The sequence below is a fragment of the Macaca mulatta genome, chromosome 2 (assembly GCF_049350105.2).
Source record: "Macaca mulatta isolate MMU2019108-1 chromosome 2, T2T-MMU8v2.0, whole genome shotgun sequence".
Taxonomy (NCBI): domain Eukaryota; kingdom Metazoa; phylum Chordata; class Mammalia; order Primates; family Cercopithecidae; genus Macaca; species Macaca mulatta.
Window position 1 is genome coordinate 4,337,107 of NC_133407.1, and position 21,561 is coordinate 4,358,667.

General features: G+C 41.5%; 2 protein-coding genes across 6 annotated transcripts in view; both read left to right on the plus strand.

Annotated features, from left to right (window-relative positions):
• The window catches only part of ATP13A3 (ATPase 13A3), a 90,600-nt gene extending 76,215 nt beyond the window's left edge, over positions 1 to 14,385 (plus strand). For 4 of the 5 annotated variants that reach the window (XM_015132530.3, XM_015132534.3, XM_077991157.1 and 1 more), the window contains 3 exons: positions 3,264 to 3,344; positions 4,840 to 4,929; positions 10,945 to 14,385. In XM_015132530.3, coding sequence (XP_014988016.1) covers positions 3,264 to 3,344; positions 4,840 to 4,929; positions 10,945 to 11,142 — 369 coding nt within the window. In that variant the 3' untranslated portion in view covers positions 11,143 to 14,385. The remainder of the gene's footprint in view (positions 1 to 3,263; positions 3,345 to 4,839; positions 4,930 to 10,944) is intronic. The other variant, XM_015132535.3, reaches the window with a different exon arrangement.
• A 3,043-nt stretch (positions 14,386 to 17,428) lies between these two features.
• On the plus strand, positions 17,429 to 21,239 carry GP5 (glycoprotein V platelet). The gene has a single exon (XM_001096206.5). The coding sequence runs from the start codon at positions 18,007 to 18,009 to the stop codon at positions 19,690 to 19,692; it is 1,686 nt and encodes a 561-aa protein (XP_001096206.2). The 5' UTR covers positions 17,429 to 18,006; the 3' UTR covers positions 19,693 to 21,239.
• The last annotated feature ends 322 nt before the right edge of the window (positions 21,240 to 21,561 follow it).

Below are 21,561 nucleotides of genomic sequence, written 5' to 3' on the forward strand. Positions count from 1 at the left end.
AGACGGGGTTTTACCATGTTGGCCAGGCTTGTCTCGAACTCCTGTCCTCAGGTGATCTCCCTGCCTTGGTGAGCCACTGTGCCCAGCCAAGCTTTTCTTCTTAACTTTTAAGTTTAGTTTGTCAAATACCAGGAAAATCCCTCTCGGAACTATTAGAATTACACTGAGTTGATCAATAAATTTTGAGGGTGAATTGATTAGTTTTCCTTCCCACAAACAATATCTCTTTCTGTTTGTCTTCTTGACCTAATGTCTTTCAGTAAGTCAGATAGTTTTCTCCCTAATGGTTTTTGCACATTTTTTGTTAGATTCCTGGAGTAATACAGTTTTTGATCCCTTGATAAATTATAATTAAAATGACATTTTCTAATTTTTTATGTTGTTGAATTCAATACAATTGTTTTAGATATTCATCTTGTACCCAGAAGCCTTGTCAGACTTTATTCAGACACATTTTAGATTGTCTAGGATTTTCTGTTTAGAGAGGCATCATATATAAGTAATTACAAGCTGTTTGTTTCTGACATTTCACAGTCTTTAGATGCTTTCTTTGTATTTTTCATGTGTTAATATATTGGTTACAGTGATAGTGATATGCTTGTCTTAGTCTTGTCTCTAAAGGAAATGTTCCTAATAGTTCACCGTTAGATATACTGTTTGCTGTGTATTTCTAGTACATAGTCTTTATCAGGTTAAGGAAGCTTCCTTGGTTGTACAGTGTTGTTAACATAAATGGTTTTAAATTTTTATCTAATGCTTTTTTTTTTTTGAGATGGAGTCTTGCTGTGTCGCCCAGACTGGAGTGCAGTAGCATGATCTCGGCTCACTGCAACCTCCGCCTCCCAGGTTCAAGCAATTCTCCTGCCTCAGCCTCCCAAGTAGCTGGGATTACAGGCATGCACCACCATGCCTGGCTAATTTTTTGTATTCTTAGTAGAGATGGGATTTAACCATCTGGCCAGACTGGCATCCAACTCCTGACTTTGTGATCCACCCGCCTTGGCCTCCCAAAGTGCTGGGATTGCCGGTGTGAGCCACCATGCCCAGCCAATCTAATGCTTCTTCTGCAGCTATTGAAATGGTCACACAGTTTTTCTCCCTGAAGAATGTGATGAATTATAGCTGATCAGTATTCAAATATTGAACTAACTTTGCAATTCTAGAATAAATTCAGTTTGGTCATGATGCACACTCTTTGAAATTTGGATTTAGGTTGCTATGATTTTGTTTTGGATTTTTGCCTCTGCATAAATGAGATCAGATTTGATTTTCCTTCCTTGTGTGTTATGGACAGGTTTGATCTTAAAGTTATATAACTTAAGCTTACAAAGTTTGTGAAGTGAGTATTCCATTGCATGGACTTTTTCGTAATTTGTTTAGTCCTGTTTTGCTGGATATTTAGGTTGGTTCCAGTGTTTTGCTATTAGAAACAATGTGGTATTGTAAATCCTTGCATACTTCAGTTACAGACAAATATATATTTATAGGCTAAATATGAAAAAGTGGAATTGCTTGGTCTGAGGGTATTTATAAATTTAATTGTCATAAATGTTGCATTATTGAACTTTGAAGGTGTTCCGGGTTGTAGTCTTACCATCAATGTATGTCTGTTTCCCTGCATATTTCATTGAGGGGGTTAGATAAGCACTTACAGTAAAAGAAGAAAACAAAATGCATTCTATTTCTCTTCTGCTGCACATGTCTTCGGTTTTACAACCAGCTTTTTCTTGAAATAGTACCACATTCAGCTTACCTTCCACACATTTGTCAGCTAGTCTGGCATCTTCCCCTGCCAATCTACTGAAACTGCCCTTAGCAAGGCCATTTGCCTCTTACTGGTTATGTCCAGTAGACTTTTCTCCTTAATTTATTTTTTTCCAGTCTTACTTGACTCCCCAGCAGTATTTGTTGAGTTAGCCATGTCATCATTCTTAAGATACTCTCTTCCGAAATGTTGTGATGCTTTGCTGTCTTTTGGCCTTTTCTTACCTCTATGACTCTTCAGTCTCATTTTCTACTGTGGTTCCACTCCTTCTGCCCGTTCCTTAAATGTTAGAGTTCCTTACATTTCTGTTCTTATTCCTCTGGTCACTCAGTACATTCTGGTGATGTCCCGTAGAGTCATGGCTTCACCTGTAATTACCATCTATATGCCAAAGGCTCCCAACCTTTATACCCTGCGCCTAACTCACTAAGCTGTAGACCTGCATGTACACTGATATATTGACTATTACTTGGGTGTTCCATCCAACAGATCCCTCAATTTCAGCATTTTAAGAACTAAGCTCATCATGTTCTCCTTCAACCCTATTTCTTCTCTGTTTCTTAGTACCACTATTTATCCAAGTCAGAAGTGTGCATGCGTGTGTACATGTGTGTGTGTCTATTTATCCGTGCCTTTTCTTCCTCCTTCCGTAGCCAGCCATTTGTTAGATTCTTTCAGTTTTCTTATTCTAAACCTCTTTCTGTCTTTACTACTATCCCATTTTTTTAGGCCTTAGAAATTAATCAGATTTTAAAGTGAACAGTTAGATTGTTTTTTCTTAACTTCATCTGTATAGTTCTTTTATGAATTTGTCTGTATAATTAAGTTTTGACCAGTACTTCATTATTAGATTGGTACCTCTTTTTTTTTTTAAGGCAGAGTCTTCTGTCACCCACGCTGGAGTACAGTGGCAGGATCTCGGCTCACTGCAGCCTCCGCTTCCCAGGCTCAAGTGATTCTCATGCCTCAGCCTTCTCAGTAGCTGGGATTATAGGCACACAACCACGTCACCTGGCTAATTTTTGTATTTTTAGTAGAGACGAGGTTTTGCCATGTTACCCAGGCTGGTCTGAAACTCCTAGCCTCAAGTGATCTGCCCGCCTCTGCCTCCCAAGATGTTGGGATCACAGGCGTGAGCCACTGTGCCCGGCTGGTACCTCATTGTTTAAAGATGGACTTTTATTTTAAAAATAGAAACTGTTAGACATTCATGATCTAGTAGAGCATGGGCTTTTGAATCTCAGTGAACAGGATTTGACTCTAACCTCAGTCACTTAATATTTGCTTTAACCTTGAGTTACTTACACTTTAAGTTTTATCATCTGAAAGTGAATATTATATATACCCTGGGGCAGTGTTGAGGATTAAGTAGATATATTAAGATATATGAAGGTGTTTGGTACATCATAGGAATTCAGTAAATTTAGAAATTATGATATAGTGCTATAATATTGACGACATACAGCAATTTTAACTTTAAAATGTTTTTGCATTACAGATAGTGTGTGTACCATATCAGTGGCGTGTAACTATGCTCATCATTGTTCTTGTCAATGCCTTTGTATCTATCACAGTGGAGGTAAGCACTTCCATAGTCAAATGGCTACCGTGTTACTTTGGAATTGTTGGGTGATTTACTGGTAAATGGGAGAAGAGGACAGGTAATATAATTTACTGGTAAATGGGAGAAGAGGACAGGTAACATAATGGAAAGCCACAGAGTCTCAGTCTCATCTTAGGCAAATTCATTTAGCATTCTCTTGTAAAACTTCTCCATGAATTCATAGTGATCATATTAAGGGATGTGACTTAGTTGCACTCACACAGATAGGAGAAAATAAGCAATGTGATAATAAAAAGTAATGATGAGTAGAAAGGAGAAAAGTTCGGGGCCTCGGTGGCCCATGAACTAATGAGTCAGTGATTGTGAAATCAGAGTTGGCATGTGCCACCTGTGTTTTGTGATGTACAGTAAAATCTCCCATTTAAGGAAGGAAAGAATGGGGCGGGGGGCCATGCTCCAGGAAACACAGTGAATATTAATAGCAAGAGAGTTTAATGAAAGTATAAAATAATTATCGTTATGGACTTACCTAATTTCAGCATTGATTACTGGAACATCCTCCTTGATATTTGCTTTTGAGCGGCCTCTAGAGGTCTTAAGTACCCTTTGATTCATTGTATATTGTGTAGTTACCCTCCTGTTAGAATTGCCTTTGGGTTAGTCTCTAAAAGGAGGTAGCAAGTTCTCATTGGTGGCTTTTGTCTGCTCTCAGAACTACTATCGTAATTGACTGTTACAGTAACTATAAGAAATGGAAGAGGGAGATACAGTTGTGATTTTTAAGTTAAGAGTTTCGTAGCACAGGCTTTTGGATTAAAATAAAGGTAATTTTTTTGAGAAATATATATCCATATATTTTAGTGATAATAGTTCTGGACTTAGAAATTACACTTAATTTCATTACCCCCTAAAAGATGAGTTGGTATTTAAATTTGAGATATGATGGGCAGCATGGATATTATGGTACTGACCTTTGGAAGTTGCGCAGTGCAATGTGATTTTTTTTTTCTATTTTATGGGTGCTAGGAAGCACATGTAAGATATATTCTTAAAATTTTCTTTTTCTACAATATAAGTTCATCTTTTCACAGAAATGTTACTTATTCTTACTATCTAAAGAATGGTTTGTGTTGGATGCTGATGAAATTATATATCTATAGATATGGATATAGAATTAATACTAGATATTCAGTGAACATAAGCATTGTGAAGAAAGACTTCAAATTATATAAGCATCATTTTAATATGGGAAAGACCTTTTTATACAGAAGCCATATTTCATGGAAAATTTAGAAGTCTCGTTTTATCAAGAATGTTATGATGATTTATATTTGTTACAAAACTCCTGTCATTCTTGATCCTTTGGCAGTGTTAACTGAAATTCCATATATGAAAATCAAAATATGTTTTTCATCAATTATGCAGCATTGTGTGATTCTTTAAAAAGGTGCACATTAATAAAAAATGACTTAGTCATTGTTAATTCTTAACTCGCTGGACTATCTCTCAGAACTTCTTCCTTGACATGGTCCTTTGGAAAGTTGTATTCAATCGAGACAAACAAGGAGAGTATCGGTTCAGCACCACACAGCCACCACAGGTTGGAACTCAGCACTTCAATTCTCAGTTCTTCCTGTCTGTCTAGGCTCTTTGCTTGCGTACGCTGTATTTTCTAGCATGTTCTTGTTCTGTTACATGTTATTCTCTGGCGTGTTCTTGTTCTATTATGTGTTACTTCAGCCTTTTTCCCTGTGCTTGGCCTTTCATTTCTTATAACAAGTCCTAGAAAATTCATGGCAAACATTTGTTAGAGGCTTTTCAAGATCAGAAATTTCATAAGTCTCCTTTCCATTCCAATCCTGATCTTCTATTTGTGTAAAAGTCTTGTCCTCAGAGGTGAGTTAATTTTTCCATTTCAGTCTACTATAAATTTTATGTTTTTGTTTTTCATGAATCCCCTTAGAAGCTAAATGAGATTTATATAAACAAAATTTGCAGTGAAAATTGTTTCTTCTTGGATCAGAGTCCAAAGGCCAGAATTTTGAAGAAGTATTCCTGATTTCTTGTCAGTTACTGTCCCTTAATTTGGAGTGCCTTTTTGGCTTTCTCCAGCATTATATACCATTTCATTCAGAAGATGATTTGCCTTTTTTCATACAAACCATGTTTTAGGACATTTGACTTTTTGGGTCTGTTAAATAGCCTATCATTTGAAAGGTATTGCAAGTTCTGTGGTAAAGAGAGAAGAGACACAGAAGAATAAACGCATTTCCTAGTGTTAGGATGTTAAAGTAGAGCTCTTGATACGGATACAGATTGGACTTATTTTTTAAACCCATGCTGTGAGTCAGAACTCTTTGAGGTAGCTTTTTGGTCATAGAGAATTTGATAAAATCTCACCCCTTCATTGCCTTACCCATTTTTCTTTAGAGATGGGTGATATGCTTTACAGATAAGAGCTCTGAGTCTTTTACTCAGCCTTGAGCCACAGGAAGCTGGTGGTGTTGAAGAGGACTCCTTGGCATTTTTGAGTTGGGTTACGCACTTCGTTTTAGCCAACTTTTACCTAAGTGGTAACTTCCTGAGCTTTATTTTGGTAATCCAGCAGGCCTGATGTCCTGGTGTAATGCCACAGGATTGCTTTCAAAGAGGGCCTGCAGAGCACTGATTCCATTTTCTAATGCTTTATGGTGGATAATGATGGAATGCAGCAGCATCTGGAGTCAGCCTCAATTTTTTTTTTTCCCCTGAAAGCAGTGTAATACCAGTTGTCCCTAGTAGTGAGTATGACTAGGGTTGTACAAGGGGCTCAAGTCCTTTAGCAAAATCTTGTCTGTGTATACACACACACACACACACACCCCAACAACCCAACCCTCCCACCCCCGTATATATAGTTACCTCACTGCATTACTTCAGAAGGTTATTTTTGGCTTATATCATCAATTCTCATGTGAAATATTTGTATTGTATTCCTAGGCCTAGGAAAACATTTAGATTTTTATATTCTCCAAAGAGATCTCTGACTATTGATCTGAACAAGAAATTGCATGTTTTGGAGGGGAGTAATACCCTGGTTTAGTTGAAAGTATGTATCATAAGACCCCTTAAAAATATTTGGATTGGGAGTCTCTCCTTGCTTTTCAACCAAAATTAAATGACAGAAAATTCTTTTATTTGTCTCTGTTTTCTAAAAAAATTAATTAATAAATATCTGCCCTTCTCTTTTTGTGAGACCTGGGTCTCACTCTGTCACCCAGGCTGCAGTGCAGTGGCGTGATCATGGCTCGCTGTAGCCTCGAGCTCCTCAGGCTCAGATTATCCTCCCATCTCAGCCTCCCGAGTGGCTGGCATTACAGGTGCAAGCCACTGTGCCCGGCAATCTTTGTTGGTTTGTTTTATAGAGATAGGGTTTCACCATGTTGCTGGGTAGATGGAGCTACAGGTGCATGCCATCCCAGGCCCAGCAATTTTTTTTTTTTTTTTTCCCAGAGAGGAGGTTTTGCCATGTTGCCCAGGCTGGTCTCAAACTCCTGGGCTCAAGCCATCTGCCTGCCTCGGCCTCCCAAAGTGCTGGGATTACAGGCGTGAGCCACCACACTCGGCCCGCCCTTCTAATTTTTAGGAGTTTGTGTTTCTACCTCTAAAGTGTTCATGGGAGAGTGAAGGTAGAGAGTGGTCCAGAGCAGGTGGGCCCCAGTATACCCTATGTGTCAGCTGATTCTGAAAATCATCAAATAGACGAGAATTGAAGTCTTCCGTTTCTATGGTCATGATTAAGGTGCATTTTTTTAAAAACTTACTGGCTTTAGGAAAGAGAGTTCTTACAACCTCCCAGCACAAAGTGGCATGCTTTCACTCTCTGCTGCTTCTCTGTGTAGTGTTGCTTCACTGTTGATGTTTGTGGCCCTTCGAGAGCCAGTCATTAGTTCATCGTATTACCGTAAGGCCGAAGTTCTCAGTCAGAGATGATTTCCCCCAGGGGACATTTGCCAGTGTCTGGAGACACTTTTGGTTGTCACAGTTGGCAGCCCCAGGTGTTCATACTTATTCTCTGACCAAAAAAAAAAAAAATTTATACCGGTGATTTTCAAGCAAGATTATTCATCAGAAATGCTTTGAACTCCACCCTTGCCCTACTGGATGGAAATCTTCAGTGGAGACCCCCGTCATCTGTGGTTTTCTATAAAGCTTTACCCTGTTTGAGGAGATCTGTGTCACATCTTCTCTTTAGGAGCATTTGTGCCCACCTTGTGTCTGTAAACTGAGGGTACTTAGTAGTGGAACTAGATCCTACCACCTGTGATCTGATCGTGCCTGGGGATTTGTGCCCAATTCATGTTTTCTTATTTGGTGAAAAATCCAAAAAAGTAGTTTTTATGGTGTAGTGGTAGTCTTTATGCCACTTAGAATATTATTTGAGCTACATAGCTAGAATGTTTATTCTGATTTTCTGTTTTGTTTTATATTCAGAATTGGTATGGAAGAAGACTTATGAAAACCACAGCACCGTTGTAACATTTTTTTCTTCAGGCTTGGCATTCTGTTTTATATACTACCCATGAAAACATTTCCTGAAAGACATTGCTAAGCGTAAACTTGACATTTTTGAAAGTTCTTTTTAGTTTCTCTGCTAAACTATGCATGATAGCCTCTTTCCTTCTCTGAGGGGATAAATTTGGTCACTTAAGCATTCCTTTCAGAAACAAACCGAAAGATCCAGTTGCTACAGCTACTGTGTCCTGCTTTGGGGACTTGTGCCGTAGGTGTTTTGGAGAGACCCACGTGCTCACTCTGTGCCCGATGCCCTGTTTCATGGCCTTTGTGTTACACAGTGCTTGCCTTTCTCCCTGCACCATCATCATCTCCCCGCTGGCTGATTTCTCATTCCAGCATGCCTGTAGCACCTTTTATTTTCTCTTCTACTGAATTATATTGTGTTTGAGAATATGTGTGGTATGTTTGTGTTTGTAAACTAACAAACCTATGCTTGCATATAGTGTACTTTCTGTGTATGATACTTGGGGAAGGTAAGGGTACAGGAACAAAATGTTTTCAATTACGGTACAGTAGGGGGATCCTTAGTGTTCCTCATGACTTTTTAAAAATTGTGACAAGTGTACATTGTTTGTAATAGGGTTGTGAGGATTTTTAATGCATAAAAAGAATCCTATTCGGTTGTTCTATTTGCAATTAAATTAATTTTAATTTTATTGGTTGACTTACTTTCCACAAGTAGGGAGCAATGAATTGAAATATGTGTGTTTGGCTTTCCTTAACTCAGCTTGCTACACATTGCCCTTCAACCTGGCAGATTCTTTGGACGGACAAGTCCTATTATGTTTCTGCTTTTTTAAAAAAAGTCAACAGTCAACATTAGCTTATTTTCTCTGATAATCTAACAGTGCTACTTAAAAGTGACAGCTTTCGGCTGAGCACGGTGGCCCATACTTGTAATCCCAGCACTTTGGGAGGCTGAGGCAGGCAGATCACAAGGTCAGGAGATCGAGACCATCTTGGCCAACATGGTGAAACCCTGTCTCTACTAAAATACAAAAAATTAGCTGGACGCCGTGGCGCGTGCCTGTAATCCCAGCTACTTGGAAGGCTGAGGCAGGAGAATCACTTGAACTCGGGAGGCAGTGGTTGCAGTGAGCTTAGATCACGCCACTGCACTCCAACCTGGTGACAGAGCAAGACTCCATCTGAAAAAAAAAAAAAAAAAAAGTGACAGCTTTCGAATTGATTTAGGAACAATGATTTTTTTCCACAATTAGATTGACAAATGACACCTTGGGAAAAAGTAAGATCTAAGTAGTAAATTATCATCTCAGATGAAATATTATGTTTGTTGTGTGCCTGTACTGGAAAGGCATTATCTGTTATTTTGGATCACCTGAAGAATCCTATAAACAGTGACTTCTGTACCTTAATGCTAAATATTTTCCTGTGGACTTTTTAAAAGGTGATACTAATATAACTCTCTTTAGTTATGACAGTGAAAAGGCTACTAGGCGAGTAATCTTCAAACTTCCCCCGCCCCCACCTCAGACGTAGCTTGCTTTTGTCCACCGTTTTTGCCTTTAAATTCTTGGTAGCAGTGTAGCTTATTGTGTTTTGTTGACAAACTTAAGCTAGTGGACCTTTAACATTGAGAGCGGTGAGTTACTGTTTACCATGCTCTCAGCGGGTCGGGGAGAAGAGGGGAAGAGTGTAGGTTCCTGATGGTGGTTTCAATTGGATGAGAAAGAGCTATCAAGTGACCTATGTAAAAACTTTAAGAGCTTTAATTTTAAAGTATTTTTGCTCTTCTCCATTGGCTAATTTAGAAACATGTTTCAAAATACATCTCTAGCTAACTTGCCTTTTTAAATCATGAGGCATTTTAGATAACATTAGAATATGCATCTCAGTTATGTTATACTCTACTTTGTGAGATTACTTCATTTAGAGCTAGTTGTAGCCTGGGTTATATGTTGATTGGCAAAACAAAATGACCTGGAATTTAAATTTAATTTTGGAGAAGCAGCAGCCAAAATAATTAAGAACTGGCTGTTCTTTAGAGATAAATACAACTACTTCATTGAGTCCCGCTATAGTCATTGATATTTATTTCAAATTTCAGTTGAGACAAATTCTGAGGGCCCTTTTCAGCCCTCTGTTGAGTTTACATTTCTGTGCATTAACCAGGGACTCTGCTTTCTTGTTCTCCAAGGATCGTTTATCTAAGGCCACATTCACTAAAAACATCAGGATTGATCAGAAGGATTTCAGTGACAGCAGAGCTTTTTGCAATGAAATAATATGAAGCAATAGTACTTGTTTTATACAAACCCTTCCCAGTCATGGAGCACCAACAGAAACCATCGTTATAAAACAGTATTCTTTTTATATTAGTAAGGATGAGGTTTTAAAAGACGTAATTGACATTAAACATGATTGAAGCCCTAATTTTGACCAAAGGATATTTACTTCCTGTTTTGAGAGATGACATGAACAGTGACGAGGCTACTTGTACACAGCTTTCTTCCAAAAACGATCATGCGGCTAAGTTGCCAGGAGCAATAGTATGGAAAGATAGTTTGGGACAGAATGTGAAGATTTTCAAATTAAAAATTAAAAATGTTTTCTCTTTCTGAATGGCTTAAAGTTCTTATTAATACACTAGATATTCTGTTAAAGAATCCATATCTGCAAGTTATTTAAAATGTATTAGTATACAAGAGTATACGTATATAAGACTAAATGAAGTAAATCATATTGATAACCCCCGAAAAAAATCTAAAGAATAATCAGTTCCTAAATAATTGAAAGCTACCTTTAAAAAATAAAACAAAAGAACACGCATTTCGTTGTGTTGCCCAGGTTGGTCTTGAGCTCCTGGGCCCAAGCAATCCTCCCACCTCAGCCTCCCAAAATGCTGGGATTTCGGGCATGAGCCACCACACCCGGCAAAGCTGCCTTTTTTGTAACATGAATTTTTTCCCCCCATTTGTTGTGCTCAGAAGTCATCTCCTCTTATTTTCCTCTGCTAATGTGTGCTCTAACAAACCTGTTTAAAACAACAAGCCTTTAATCAACTGGGGTGGGTTTTTTTTTTCTCTTATTTCCTTAGGAGTCAGTGGATCGGTGGAGAAAATGCTGCTTACCCTGGGCCCTAAGCTGTGGAAAGAAGATACCAAAGGCAAAGTACATGTATCTGGCGCAGGAGCTCTTGGTTGATCCAGAATGGCCACCAAAACCTCAGACAACCACAGAAGCTAAAGGTTTAGTTAAGGAGAATGGATCATGTCAAATCATCACTATAACATAGCAGTGAATCAGTCTCAGTGGTATCGCTGATAACAGTATTCAGGAATACATGATATTAGGAGTTTCTGATCCTGTGTGTCAGAATGGCACTATTTCAGTTTATGTCCCTTCTGATATAGTAGCTTATTTGAGAGCTTTGCTCTTTCTTAAACATGAAAACAGAAAAAGATATTGTCCTAATAGTTCAATTAACAGTCAATCCATAAAGTCCTGTATCTTCATTCAGTAACCAAAATATTACATACATTTCCAGAATTTTCTTGGTTGTTACTCTCAGTGATATTCTTTATATTGGGTACAGGAGAAGTTTGGTAGGTTTTTCAACAATAGTTTTTGAGACCAGTTTACCTCTTCACATTTATGCTCACAACCCCCTTATTAGAAAAGTCTGTGTTTATATACAGGCTCTAAATTTGTGATTGATTAAAAGAAAGTGAGTGTTAATTAGCCTCCAGTGAAAATATATTGAAAGCCTATTTTCATTTGATTCCAATATTTCTTCCAAAGAATTCTATATAAACATATGCCAATTCCCTAAGATGGTTTAGAGTTAGGAATGAGTTTTTATGGTGTTTCTTATAGAACAACTCAGGTAATTTCCATTTCTGGTTTTATATTTTCTGTACAAACTGCCTGGGTTTTATTTTTCTAATCAGCAAGGTGCTTCACTGCCTTCTTGAGACGCCTCTCAAAGCTATTAAATGGCTCCTGTGCTATGTGTGGTGTCAGTAGTCTAATTTGCTTCTGTTAAATGTTGTAGAACCTTTTTCACTAGGAAATAAGATTCATTTCTTTTGGCAGTAGATGAAGATTCATCTTTTACTGTTTCTTCAAATGTGTTTCTGTCAGGCTTTGTGTTATTTTAAATGGTTTTTTAAATTTTCTTCTGTGTTTTCAATTACCTAAAGACATAGGATAATAGTTTTTTTAAGTTAGAATTTTACCTCATAAGATTTTTTTGAGGCTTGATGTGTGTCTCTGTCTTATCAATAATGAGGCTTAAAAAGTACTGGATTTGAATGGCTGCCATTTTTTCAAAGCAATATGAATTTGATGAGTTTGTTTTATGCCATTAGGTGGCGCCAGAGGTCAGAGCATGTCTGTTTTGAATTGGATTGTTACAAATAAGCATATTTGATGCGGAAATTTCTGGGAGACAAAAAAATTGAGGAAATAAAGTTAAAAAATTGACATTCATTGAGCCAAAAGAAATGTGGAGAAGCATTTTTCACCTTTCTGTTTGGCCTGATTAACATTTAAATTCTTGCGAAAATTAAGGTAACTTTAAAAAAATGCCTTTTGTAGGTAGGATCCAGCAGTTTGGCAATGCCCACAGTTATCGTAACACAGAAAACTGATAGTGCTGTAAAATGGACACTAAACTATTAAAACAGTGTGACATTGTTCTCTGTTCTTCCATAGCCAGTAACATGCTTGCTCGTGCTTTCTACTTCTAGCGATCATTCTTTTCCCAACATATATTTACAAATTTACCAAATTTTACCTAGAATTTTAGGACCAAATGGTTCTCACTCTTTATGCTGCAAAGACCTGGATGATGTTTGGTAACTATAGAAAAATAGAAGTTACACTCAGGATCACTGTTACTGCTATTGCCACTGATGATTCCTGCAAAAATATAATCGAAGTTTTCCATCAAATGTATAATATGCTATTAATACACATTAGATGATGACAATTGTTCCATGAATGATTCTATGAAGCTATGCATCTTAGACCTCTTGAGCTGTGAATTAGCACTATTTTCTATAGTTACTTATTCTCTGGATCATTTTATAATTTCCATATTTCAAATATGCTCGTGTTATTCTTCAGTGATTTCCACAATTGTGCATTTTATTCTTTGGTTTAAGTACTGAAGCATATAATGAAAGTAATTGCTAAGTAGCAGCTTAAAAATTCAATTATCAGATTGTATTTAACATCTTTAAGAGCATGATCATAAAGAGCTATTTTTGACACCCCCCCTCCCTACTTTTTTAACATTTAGAGTTAATAAGGGTTTTATATTTCATCTGTCCATACTGTTTTCAAAGGAATGAGGTGTTTAGGTAGGTGGAAAAGCATTTGTAGGAAGTTAAATTTGAATATAGACAAGGTGGGTTATTCACGTTGAGAATGTTATTTGAAGAACGCCTGTGAAGCCAGGTGTGGGTTCTACTCAGTGCCATAGATGGACTGAGTCTTCTCTTGTAGGTCACCATTACATAGTAATTTTGATTCTGAATTTCACATTAAATTATTTGAGTTTATACAGACCTAAATTTTAAAATCTGTACATATATTATTTTGATGTATTAAGATGAATAAATATTGCTGATTTAAATTTTATTTATGCACATACTTAAAGGACAGAAATGTCTGGGAAAGTAATTGTTAAATAATGATATGTAACTTTTTAACTTTTTAAATAAATAACAAGATTTTTAATGTGTGTCTCCCTCAGGGTTGTTTAAAGTTTTTTTTCTCCCTCAAGTTTAAATAGTGGTAACTATATGTTTTGTATCTTCTAGCACCAACTGCTGTAAAGCAATGCTGCAAATAATGCTTGAATAAAAGTGGCTAAGCCAACAACAAAATAAATACTTTTTATAGTAGTTTTGTAATCCTTAAATTCGAAAGCTTTCCAAATTGCACTTGCATCTAAACAAAACTGTTGCAGTTTTTACTCTATTTATTTTGTTCCCCATGTTTGTGAAAGTCCTGCACAGTTTCAAAGGCATGGTAAATAATATATCAATGTTTATGTAGTCTGTTACAAAAACAGCTATAGATAACATTATCCAGTGAAAAGCAAAATTCAAGCTTTAGAAAATACTCATGCATGCAATTTTGACATATCTAAAAATAGATTTTTGTATATTTATGGTGGGAGGTGGTTGGGAACTTTCAACAAAATGGGGTGTTAATTTTTGTACAGTCTGTGGGCATTTACACATTTTTAATGTATTAAAATTTGGTAATTATGTGTACATTAAATTAATAAAATAGCTACTTCTGGTTATGATTTGTGAATTCCCTAAGACCTTGGATTTTTTTAAGTAACTTTATATCAGAAATGATACTGCATCTTTATATTTTTAAAATTGTATTGCTGCTCAAGAATGGTACCCTCTTGTCAAAAAGGCATACATTCATAATTGTACATTCAGCATTGTAAATAATCTTATGAAACCTTTTTTGATTGAAGCTATTCAAAATAAAAATTTTAATGATGAAATAACACTTTTTTTCTGTGTCTTTATACATTTGTTTGCTTTTTAGTCACATGAATACTGCCCTTTGCGGATTTATTTTCATGCCTATTAGTACTTCCCCATTTCCTTTTTTTTTTTTTTAAAGGAAATAACATTCCGCATATCATACCGTGTGTGTGACCATCCTGGGGAAACCGCTCAGTCAGATGTAGTGTAGAGCCAGATGTTAAACGCGAGGAGGTCTGAGGGAAATGGTGAAATAGAAGAGTAGGGACTTAAAATCTATTAATAGTTGGGAGAATCAAACCAGAAGCTAATACCATGGAGAGAGAAAATGGCTGTAGAAATCCCAGAGAAGACAGGACCTTTGTTTGTGGCTGGGAGTTGTTTCCATGGAGCTCAGCTTCGGGAGACATGGCGCCTCTGCTAGGGAAATGTGGCTGGCTGTGGTGTGATGAATTCGGGGGGTGAGGGCCTGCCTGCTGTTTGTTACCTCGAGTTCTTAGCAGTCGCTATGGTTTGTGCAGCATGTATGATCTTGTCCCCACAGCCTGTTGGTGTGGGCATAGTTCTGCATGTCTCTCCTTCCCCCGTATTGCTGCCAATGGCTCTATTTTGAATGTATATTGCAGGAAGGGACAGGGAGTCCTAGGGGCTTGAGTGAGACTGTCTGTGGTCCAAGCTGGGGTGCGGTTGCTCCCTGTTGTGCCCTGCCCACTGAGTCTCCCTCAGAGGAAAGCGCTTATCTCACCCAGGCAGACCTGCTTTTGAATAGCCAAGCCCCTTAAGCCAGGTCACTGTTTGACAGCAGACTTCTGACCTGATATGGACACAGAATCTTGAGACCGGAAGCACTGGAGCTGTCAACTTCATTGCTCCAAATACTTGTCATTACCTCATCAGCTTGCTCAGTGGATGGACTAAGACTGTTCCCCCCACTCTCTGCAACTTCCATACCTACTTTAACCTTGGACAGTCAGAGTGTCTTCCTAAGGAACAAAACGTAGAGGCCATTCTGACTGGAGGTTTTCCTGGGGAAATAGGCTAAAGAAGGGCCACAAGAATTTGAGCCTGTGGCATCTTACTGTTTCACAGCTCGCCTTCCCAGTCTGTCATGTTGGCTCCCTGGCATTTTCATGGGCAAGGGCAGTGGGGGGGAGCTTTCACCTGATGTGCCTATGCATGACAGACTTACCAGGTCACCAGTGTCGCAGCTCTGGGCTCTGGAGTTGCATTCCTTGATCAGAACTGAAAGACCTCCTGCAATACTTGGCAGAGGCAGTGGCTCTTCCCTGCGGTCCAGGACTGCATGACTTTGAAGGTAATTTCCGTCAACCCAGCATGTACTGGGCTCTGACTGTATTGGGCTACATCAGAGGGTGATTGGATCCCACGATGCAGACATGCCTTATGTATTCTGATATTAAGCCTTTCTCAGTTATAGGTGTTACAAATATTTTTAGTTCATGGTTTATCTTTTCCCCTTTTTTATGGTGTCTTGAAGGATAGAAGTCTTAATGCAGACAGCGTTATCAGAGAGCTCAAAAGACACATAGACACGTTTTGCCTATAGACAAATGGGCAAAAGGAAACCCAGCCTTCTCAAATGAAGCGCAAGTGGGCCTTAATTATGTGCAAAGGTGCTCAAGTTCATCATTAAACAGGGAAAGGAAAAGTTAAACCATGCTGCGATATCTTTCTTAGAAATGGCAAAAATTAGGAAGGACCAAGTGTGGGCAGAGAGGAAGCACAGGAATTCTCATAAATGGTAGGTGGCATTGTAGACCAATACAACCACTTTGGAGAGCAGTCTGACGTTCCCAAGTTAAACTGAACATGTGAGCAGCTGGGCGCGGTGGTTCACACCTGTAATCCCAGCACTTTGGGAGGCCGAGGCGGGCGGATCACCTGAGATCAGGAGTTTTAAGAGCAGCCTGGGCAACATGGTGAAACCCCGTCTGTACTAAAATACAAAAAATTAGCCAGGTGTGGTGGTGTCTGCCTGTAATCCCAGCTACTTGGGAGGCTGAGGCAGGAGAATTGCTTGAACCCGGGAGCCAGAGGTTGCAGTGAGCCGAGATTGCAACACTGCACCCCAGCCTGGGCGACAGAGCCCCCTTCCCCGCCAAAAAAGGAACAGGTGAGCACCCTGCCACCTATTGAACATGTTCAAAGATGTTCTCAGCCTTAGTCCCAAAAGGAAAAAAAAAAAATGGAGCATTTGAGAATGTTCTTAGCTTTATTGTTAAGTGAGGAAAGAAAAACAACACATATTAAAAAAAAAAAAAAAACCTGGGTGGAAAATTAGGGCCATGTGGCATGAAAAGGAAGACCCAAGGGAAGTGTGGCCCATCTAGGGGTGTGGCTGCTGCAGTGATCCAGCTGTGTCACTACACTTCCCTGGCATCACAGTTATAGTGTGCCATTTATTGAAAAACTCTCCCCGCTGCTCTTGGCTTTGACAGTAAGAATTGTGTTATATATGGTCTCTCAGTTTGAAGATATTTGTCATTAAAAACCAGAACATGGGCTCTGAGATAGGGTCCTTTCCTGACCTATTCTGGTAAAGTCTTTATCCTCAGGATGCAAGGATACCACCCCCTTCCTTTGGAAAGTGTCGAATCACATGCAAAGCGCTAAGTCTTTCAGTTGCTTTGGAGTGCAGAACCATTTCAGGTAAGGCCAAATATTTTAAACATTAGTATAGGAAATTAGAGGGTTCCATTAGTCTGTGTGTGCATGAGAAGTAAAATGGCACAAGAAGCAATTTATGGAAAAGTTCACTTGGGAAACATTGTTTCGGCAGATTAGTAGTATGGTGTGCATTTCACAGAAAATTCAGTGCCATGAGTATTACCTTTAAGCATCTTAGATATAGCAGCTGTTTATACTTATGGCTAAGTCAGAAATACTGCCCCCGAATTCTATATGACCCTAGTTATACTATTGAACCTTTCTGTGCCTTGTGCCTTCATCCTTGAATCAGGGATAATTTACTTACCTCCTAAGGTTATTGTAAGGATTAAATGCATATAGTATAAATAAAGCGCTGAGAACAATGCATGGTGTAAAGTGATAGGCATTATTATAGGCTTTTGTTGGCTGTTGATTGAAGGTGTTCGCTGTTTTGGGGGTGTCCTTTGTTTTAATAGAGTAACTTGGTACTGTGGAAATAGCAAGATTGTGAGCAAAAGAATCAGATGGTGGTGGCTGCAGACTTTGCTGTTCCCTTCTTGACTGTTGGTTTTAGCCAATGCAGGGTAAGTTACAAAGTCAAGAGCAGAGCCGTTTTCACAATGGACACTGCTTTGTGATGTCTGTGAGCTTGCATGTGGGAATGACTATTTTAATTAATTCTCTATGTAAGGATTTTAAAGTATTGGCTATTCGGTAGCTTGAAAACCCTTTAATCTCAATGCTTTAAACAGAGTAGAAAATCAATAAAGCGAAAGAATGAGACCACACAGTGTGTAGAATGAATGTCTTTTCACCTACGTAGGTAGGGAAATCTGTAGTCCTAAGAAAAGAGGGAGTGAGAATTCTGGTGAAAGGATTGTGCCTCTGCACAAAGTGCAGGATCCCGGGGTTCAGAACAGGCGCGAACGCTCCCGTGTGTTGACCACATTCCCACTGTTGCTTTTTCAGACATGCTGAGGAGGACTCTGCTGTGCGCGGTGCTCGGGCTTCTGCGCGCCCAGCCCTTCCCCTGTCCGCCGGCCTGCAAGTGTGTCTTCCGGGACGCCGCGCAGTGCTCGGGGGGCGACGTGGCACGCATCGCCGCGCTGGGTCTGCCCACCAACCTCACGCACATCCTGCTCTTCGGAATGGGCCGCGGCGTCTTGCAGAACCAGAGCTTCAGTGGCATGACCGTCCTGCAGCGCCTCATGCTCTCCGACAGCCACATTTCCGCCGTTGCCCCCGGCGCCTTCAATGACCTGGTAAAACTGAAAACCCTCAGGCTGTCGCGCAACAAAATCACTCATCTTCCAGGTGCGCTGCTGGATAAGACGGTGCTCCTGGAGCAGCTGTTTTTGGACCACAATGCGCTAAGGGGCATTGACCAAAACATGTTTCAGAAACTGGTTAACCTGCAGGAGCTCGCTCTGAACCAGAATCAGCTCGATTTCCTTCCTGCCGGTCTCTTCACGAATCTGGGGAACCTGAAGTTGTTGGATTTATCGGGAAACAACCTGACCCACCTGCCCAAGGGATTGCTTGGAGCACAGGCTAAGCTCGAGAGGCTTCTGCTCCACTCGAACCGGCTTGTGTCTCTGGATTCGGGGCTGTTGAACAGCCTGGGCGCCCTGACGGACCTGCAGCTCCACCGCAATCACATCCGTTCCATCACACCCGGGGCCTTCGACCGGCTCCCAAACCTGAGTTCTTTGACTCTTTCGAGAAACCACCTTGCGTTTCTCCCCTCTGCGCTCTTTCTTCATTCGCACAGTTTGACTCTGTTGACTCTGTTCGAGAACCCGCTGGCAGAGCTCCCGGGGGTGCTCTTCGGGGAGATGGGGGGCCTGCAGGAGCTGTGGCTGAACCGCACCCAGCTGCGCACCCTGCCCGTTGCCGCCTTCCGAAACCTGAGCCGCCTGCGGTCCTTAGGGGTGACTCTGAGCCCGCGGCTGAGCGCGCTCCCGCAGGGCGCCTTCCAGGGCCTGGGCGAGCTCCGAGTGCTCTCCCTGCACTCCAACGGCCTGACCGCCCTCCCCGACGGCTTGCTGCGGGGCCTCGGCAGGCTGCGCCAGGTGTCCCTGCGCCGCAACAGGCTGCGCGCCCTGCCCCGCGCGCTCTTCCGCAATCTCAGCAGCCTGGAGAGCGTCCAGCTCGACCACAACCAGCTGGAGACCCTGCCTGGCGACGCGTTTGGGGCTCTGCCCCGGCTGAAGGAGGTCCTGTTGGGGCACAACCCCTGGCGCTGCGACTGTGGCCTGGGGCCCTTCCTGGGGTGGCTGCGGCAGCACCCGGGCCTCGCGGGCCTGGAAGAGCCCCCGCGGTGCGCAGGCCCTGGGAAGCTCGCCGGCCTGCCGCTCTGGGCCCTGCCGGGGGGTGACGCGGAGTGCCCGGGCCCCCGGGGCCCGCCTCCCCACCCCGCTGCGGACAGCTCCTCGGACAGCTCCCCGGTCCATCCAGCCTTGGCTCCCAACAGCTCAGAACCCTGGATGTGGGCCCAGCCCGTGGCCACGGGCGAATATCAAGATCATGGCCCGTTCTGGGGGTTTTATTTTCTGCTTTTAGCTGTTCAGGCCTTGATCACCGTGATCATCGTGCTTGCTATGATTAAAATTGGCCAGCTCTTTCGAAAATTAATCAGAGAGAGAGCTCTTCGTTAAGTCAATGGGAAAATCTTCTAATTATTTAGAAAGTGACCAGATGTGGCTCGGAGGGGAATCCAGACGGGCTGCTGCTGGCTTGCTCTCCCTCCCCTCCCCACTCTTTCTTCTTCCTCTTCTCTCCCACTGCCACGCCTTCCTTTCCCTCCTCCTCCCCCTCTCCGCTCGGTGCTCTGCGTTCTCACGGGTCCGCAATCCCGCCTCTCTGTCCGCCCCTCCCCTACCCCGCCCTCCTGGAAACTAAGCTTTACATTTGTAGCCTGTGGTTGCCTGCCCTCCCCAGCTCCCTCCCACTCGGGTGTACGGATTGTGTTGGGCCCGTCCTTGCCCGGTTGTGCCTGGCTTGGCGTCTGGTGGAGTGAGGGGCCTCTTCGGTGTCTACTGAGTAAGGGGACAACTTCAGGCCGGGGCCTGCCTCCTGCGCAGAGTAAGCCGGTAAATGTTTGTGAAATCAATGCGTGGATAAAGGAACACATGCCATCCAAGTAACGATGGCTTTTCCTGGAGGGAAAGGATAGGCTGTTGCTCTACTTTTTTTTTTTTTTTTTTTTTTTTGAGGCAGAGTCTAGCTCTGTGGCCCAGGCTGGAGTGCAGTGGTCCGTCTCGGCTCACTGCAGCCTCCGCCTCCCAGGTTCAAGTGATTCTCATGCCTCAGCTTTCTGAGTAGCTGGGATTACAGGTGTGTGCCACCACACCCGGCTAATTTTTGTGTTGTTTTAAGTAGAGACGGGGCTTCGTCATATTGGCCTGGCTGACCTGGTCTGAACTCCTGGCCACAAGTGATCTGCCTGCCTTGGCCTCCCAAAGTGCTGGGATTACAGGTGTGAGCCACCACACCTGGCCCTCTTTATCGACTTTTATTCGACAAGTAGAGCTCTTGCCATTTTTCCCCTTGCCCCATTTTTCTCACTTGATGTCTCTCGGACCTATGGGCTACTTGGGAGAGCAATGGACTGCATTCGTGCATGAGCATTGTCAGGATAGGCGACTTCCGTGAGGCTGAGAGAGGGAGAAAACACAGAGCCTTCCCTCCAGGTGCCCAGTGTATGTCCAGCGTGTTTCCTGAGCCTCCTGTGAGTTTCCACTTGCTTTATTTACATCCATGCAACATGTCATTTTGAAACTGGATTGATTTTCATTTCCTGGAACTCTGCCACCTCATTTTACAAGCTTTTATGGAGCAGCTAACATGTGACTGGTATTCATACACGTAATGATAAGCTTGATTCTAGTTCAGCTGCTGTCACAGTCTCATTTGTTCCTCCAACTGAAAGCTGTAAAACCTTCGTTGCTTTAATTGGATGTCTGTGCTTGTGAGAGGCAGTGGTTAAAACAGCGGCTGGCAAGGTGACAGCTATGGGTTCAAATCCCAGCTCTACCACTTACTAACTGCATGGGACTTTGGGTAAGACACCTGCTTACACTCTCTAAGCCTTGGTTTCCTCAGCCTTAAAAAGGGATAACACAGCACCTGCTCCGTAGAGTTTTTGTGAGAATTAAAGGCAATAAACCGTATAATGACTGGGCCCAGTGGCCTGCAGACAATACATGTTAATGAATGCTAGCTATTATTACGAAAGGATGAGCAATTATTATTAGCATCATGGTTTCTAAAGAAGAGCTTTGAGTCGGTTTTTTTCTCTGTGTAGAAAGAAGTCCAAACTTTCTCATACTGGAGGTTACACTCAAATCGATCTGTCCTCCCCTGCGGATGGCCTCGGCCCGGTGTGGCCAGGCTCTGTGTTCACAGGCCAGAGCAGGGGCTCCTCCAACACCACCCGGTGGATGTGGAGCAGGAAAGCTGGATCCTGACATTTGTTTCTGGGCTCTGCAGATGTGGGAGTTGGTGTCTGGGTTCTCCACTGGTCT

Coding starts and splice junctions, on each gene's coding strand:
- GP5 (XM_001096206.5), top strand. CDS start 18,007: ATGCTGAGGAGGACTCTGCTGTGCGCGGTGCTCGGGCTTCTGCGCGCC.